The sequence below is a fragment of the Dendronephthya gigantea genome, unplaced genomic scaffold (genome assembly GCF_004324835.1).
Source record: "Dendronephthya gigantea isolate DGI-Jeju-01 unplaced genomic scaffold, DenGig_1.0 000045F, whole genome shotgun sequence".
NCBI classification, from domain to species: domain Eukaryota; kingdom Metazoa; phylum Cnidaria; class Anthozoa; order Malacalcyonacea; family Nephtheidae; genus Dendronephthya; species Dendronephthya gigantea.
The window spans coordinates 473,117-478,265 of record NW_021163055.1 but is presented as its reverse complement, the minus strand read 5'-3'; the positions used below and the strand labels follow the sequence as shown (position 1 = coordinate 478,265).

Below are 5,149 nucleotides of genomic sequence, written 5' to 3'. Positions count from 1 at the left end.
GGCTGCGTTATTCAAGCTGTTCGTATCCGCGGCAGACCTGCTTATTCGTTTCTGTTTCGATTGCAGGAAAACGAATACTTGGAAACTTAAATTACCCCTGCTGTGCAGAGCCAAAGACACACCATGCAAAGTGTTTTTCCGCCTCACAATTCCCGTTAAACAGCCACAAACCAAGCGATATAACCCTTTAACTATAGACATCTATTATATGTTTGTTTAGGGAATCAACGCTAGTATTATAGCTGTTTCTATAGCTGTAGTTTGACAAACTAAATAAAAAATCATAATTATGATGAGGAAAAGCTGTGTATAATACTATAGTCTGCAATTCCTTTCAGTTTTAGACTTTTAGTTCTACTTTCGTATCGCCAGTTGGATCGATCCATTTCACACTGCCGGGAAAGAAAGATCCAATGCGGTCTTTTCAGCAGCTAACTGCTTCCTCTGGGCTTCACTCCAAGGCATATCTTAATTGTTTTTGATACGAGAGTTCAATAACGCGCTCTTTCCCTAGTTGGTTTCAGTTTAGGTGCGTTGCTACGTGTCGAATTTGCATGTTTGTTTATGGCTTTTTCTCAGAAATACATCAGTGGCCATGGCGTATAGCCTGCATAGCAACTATTAGCCCATAACAACTATTTTGCTATATATAGTTATATATAGTTAAGTTATAACAAGCTATATATAGTTAAGATCATGTAAATTTCGCTCTCGTTAAGTTTCAATAGACAAATTCGTTCCTGCCTGCTGTGATTTCAACCTTGTCTTCCCTCCTAACCTCATAACCGAAGCTATGCAGCTATGATTCTTTTCTTCAAATGATTTTGAAACTGCAGGTTTAAGCAGGATTCCACAATTGCATTAGCCAGTAGGGAGCTTCTTTGTCAGTTAAAATGAAACTATTTTCAATTTTATAGAGTCTTCATCATTGTTGAAAGTTATAATTTTCCATCTTATACTCAAATAGCTTTTTTCCACTGAATAGGAACTTGCGGAATGTTGCCACAAGTCACATATCGTATATACGCGCAAGATAGTTTGTTCTTGCGTCTATAGATATGATTACGGTTTTGAATTAGTATTATCATTATAACAGAAACTAAAACGCCCAACAGATTCATTTATATATAAAAATGAATATATCGTATACATTGGTAAACGCTATAAGCCTATATGCATGGCTATAAAAATTTGACATTTATTTACACGTTAAGTCCAAATTTTGTTTATTTATGTCCGTCTTACATCACATACACTGACAACCAAGTCCACGACCCTCCATCTCAGGAAGGAAATAGTCCATAGACTCCTCTGTTCTCAAATGACCTTCGTAGGCTTCAAGCCAGACTCTTCCTTTCATAATGACTTCGCACAGCGAAGAACGATTTGTCCATTGGCTGGGGTGATAGTGGCATATCCTCACATAACCATCACGTTTTGATAAAGTATGATTACTCCCGTTCCAATCAGGCATCGGATTGGGTGAAGAAACAACGACCATATCCGGGACTGAATTTGGAAAATCGCCGATGTAAATCCTGAGAGTGTATTCGTTGTCGTTGTTTGTTTTCAACGTCACTTCCAGTTTCGTATCGCCCGTTGGATCAATCCATTTCACATTGCCGGGAAGGTAATGATCTAGGAGAGTCTTCTCCGCTGCCAACCGATTTCTTTGAGCTTCGCTCCGAGGCATATTGTTGAAAAGTGCGACGAAGGAAGCAGTTTGCGTAGTTATTTGAAATACGCCGTCACGCTTGTTAGATTATGAAGAATTGTTGATTCATCGTGACTCATGTATAAAAGTGCAAAATGAAAGTAATAAAACCACCACGACAAAATCGTAGCTATGTCTCGTGTCAAGCCAAATTGTATATCAAGTTTCGTCATACCACTATCTATAATATATTGTTTTTTATTTGTTCAGAGAAATATTTATACATAAAATAATTATAGGAAGACCACGAAATCCAGACTTCAAAAATAATTTTTTTCTGGCAGGAAGATATGTAACGTATGCAACATTTATATCTCAATTAATTAAATACATATGTCCACAATTATTAAACCACAGTTGATTTATAGCTAAATAAAATCAATCCCGAAGTAAATGATGCTGAAATGGTGAAATACACGTTATAATATGTCAGTATATATAGTGCCCGTACAGTCCAAACGTGAAATCCCGTTCATATGAATATTCAAATAGAAATAAGATCGTCAATTTTCCTTTTCACGTTCCAACTCTCCACTAGCTATTGATATCATCGGCGATGATTAATCTGGAAAAGAAGCCAGACCTGGCTACAGGTATTCCGACGGTATCGTCAGAATTCGATGTCGAAATTACAATTAATTTTCCAGTTTGTTGATCGAATTTCAATGTCTGAATTGATCCACTTGCCCATTTCAATTCTCGTTCATTGAACACAGCTCTGTCATGAAGCACATCTTGAACTTTTTCAGCATCCGCACGATTGTCACTCATTTTAGTTCAATTGTGTTGTGTTGTGTTGCGTTGCGTTACTTGCGTACCACGTTTGCCTTCCTTTGTCGTTATGAGCTACCACTGACAGCGATGTGACTTGATTTGAGAGACGAGGTCTTGGAAACGAGTCTTGCGCGAGTTAGTATGATTGACCACTGACCAGTCATCTTTCATTATACAGATTCTTATTTACAGAGACTTCATAAACTGTACAATAAATCAAAGTAAAACTATGTATGCATACATTTATACACATGCAACAAATCAGTCTACATTAATTCCATAATAACATATACATATAACATAACAGCATTGTTAAAGTTAAAAGACTCTGATAATGTTGACGAGGTCATTCCTCGCATAAACTCAGTCATGAGTAGTAAAAATAAAATCCATTTTCTGCCATGCCCAGATAAATCTGGTTATCAACATTTTCTTCTCTCCTGAAGCAGGAACCAAGACACGTCTTTGTGTTGCTCTCACTCGTACATTTGTTGTTGTCGTTTTTGCTGTCAATGCCTGCACAATCTTTTATATCTTCCTTCGGTTTCTGAAGTTCACCTGCTCTTGTATTCGGTACGCGAGGTATTTCCTCATCGTTGTCGTGAACAGCTGCTACACACTCTTTCATATTTTCTTCTAGTTTCTCAATTCCAGCTGTTCTCGTATTTGCCTTTGGCTTTGGTAGGCGAAGAACCTCTTCAACCTCTTCTTCAACGCTGTCGTAAATATCAAAATATTCCTCTATATTTTTACCCGGCTTTTCTAGTTTATCTGTCCGTGTATTCGGTTCGTGAAGGAGCTTCTCGTCGTTGCTGAGATGAATATTTTTATTTCCTGAATCGCGGACGGTAAACAGCTCTCCAGTTTCAGTTTCAAAAACCATCTTAGTTTCTGCAGGAAGAAAATCAAACTTTCCTTTAGCGATGTTAAAAAACATCATCATGTGTTCGCTTTCTTCACCAACAACTGGAATAGCTTTAATGTCACCGTGAGGTCCATACGCCATTTTAGTTGTGCATGTATATTAGAGATTAAATTACAACCAAGTTGTTTCAGTTTTAATAGACATGGTTTATGCAACGGAATGAACGAATGAAATAATCCTGGCGTGAAGAAGGCACGGAATAGTCCATAAACAGACTAGCTGTTGGCTGTTGTTATGGCTGCTAGCTAATGCATACATTTTCTCGTAAATAATTGAGTTGTGACTTGTATTTGTTTATAAAGACGACAATGTTAATGCCGGCAATGAGAAATTGAACTAACTTCATGTTCCTTGTGAACCTGCCTTACAAACCCTAACTTTATTCTATAATACACTAGATATTTATTCCGTTACTATATTTATATGAACAAAATCGTCTTGTTTTTGTTTAGTTTCACTTTAATAAATTTGCATACGTTTTGAACCTCAGTTATTCTTGGAATCCGTGAAGTTATTACTCGGAATTTATCTGCCATCAGTCGTTAAAATGTACCCATGACAAAGACATCACTTTTTTGGTGGAACTGTGGAAGGTCGAAACTCGAAAGTTTGTTGTACTATAGTCATAACTAAATGGTGATCTCCTTGCAGTTATAGCTTCCGAGTTCTCCATCATTAAAACTTCATCCAAATCTAGTATAAAATTGAGCGCACAATTATTAGAATGGTGGACAATTTGAGCTGGAGCTGAGTTACAGCAAGTTGCAATAAAACATCACTGTTTACGACGAACACCCCTGTGGTTTTTCCAGGAAGTTCGGATACGTTTTCTGTATGAAATTGTGAAAGTAAATGTTAGCGAGTAAATGTTTATTTATGTCCGTTTTACATCACATACATCGACAATGAAATAGTCCATAGGTCCCTCTGTTCTCAAATGACCTTTGTAGGCTTCGAGCCAAACTCTTCCTTTCATAATGACTTCATACAGCGAAGAACGATTCGTCCATTGGCTGGGGTGATAGTGGCATGTTCTCACATAACCATCACGTTTTGATAAAGTATGATTACTCCCGTTCCAATCAGGCATCGGATTGGGTGAAGAAACAACCACCATATCCGGGACTGAATTTGGAAAATCGCCGATGTAAATCCTGAGAGTGTATTCGTTGTCGTTGTTTGTTTTCAGCGTAACTTCCAGTTCGTATCGCCCGTTGGATCAATCCATTTCACATTGCCGGGAAGGTAATGATCTAGGAGAGTCTTCTCCACTGCGAACAGATTTCTTTGAGCCTCGCTCCAAGGCATATTGTTAAAAAGTGCGACGAAGGAAGCAGTTTGCGTAGTTATTTGAAATACGCCGTCACGCTTGTTAGATTATGAAGAATTGTTGATTCATCGTGACTCATGTATAAAAGTGCAAAATGAAAGTAATAAAACCACCACGACAAAATCGTAGCTATGTCTCGTGTCAAGCCAAATTGTATATCAAGTTTCGTCATACCACTATCTATAATATATTGTTTTTTATTCAGAGAAATAATTATACATAAAATAATTATAGGAAGACCATGCACGAAATCCAGACTTCAAAAATAATTTTTTTCTGGCAGGAAGATATGTAACGTATGCAACATTTATATCTCAATTAATTAAATACATATGTCCACAATTATTAAACCACAGTTGATTTATAGCTAAATAAAATCAATCGCAAAGTAAACGATGCTGAAATG

At 37.1% G+C, this 5,149-nt stretch overlaps 1 protein-coding gene across 1 annotated transcript; it reads right to left on the bottom strand.

Annotated features, from left to right (window-relative positions):
- Positions 1 to 4,913, bottom strand: LOC114527586. Its single transcript, XM_028549279.1, has 2 exons — positions 4,312 to 4,913; positions 1 to 4,106 (listed from the first exon to the last, which is right to left on the bottom strand). Exon 2 carries the CDS (start codon positions 3,492 to 3,494, stop codon positions 2,856 to 2,858), a length of 639 nt encoding a protein of 212 aa, XP_028405080.1. The 5' UTR covers positions 3,495 to 4,106; positions 4,312 to 4,913; the 3' UTR covers positions 1 to 2,855.
- Between the last annotated feature and the right edge of the window lie 236 nt (positions 4,914 to 5,149).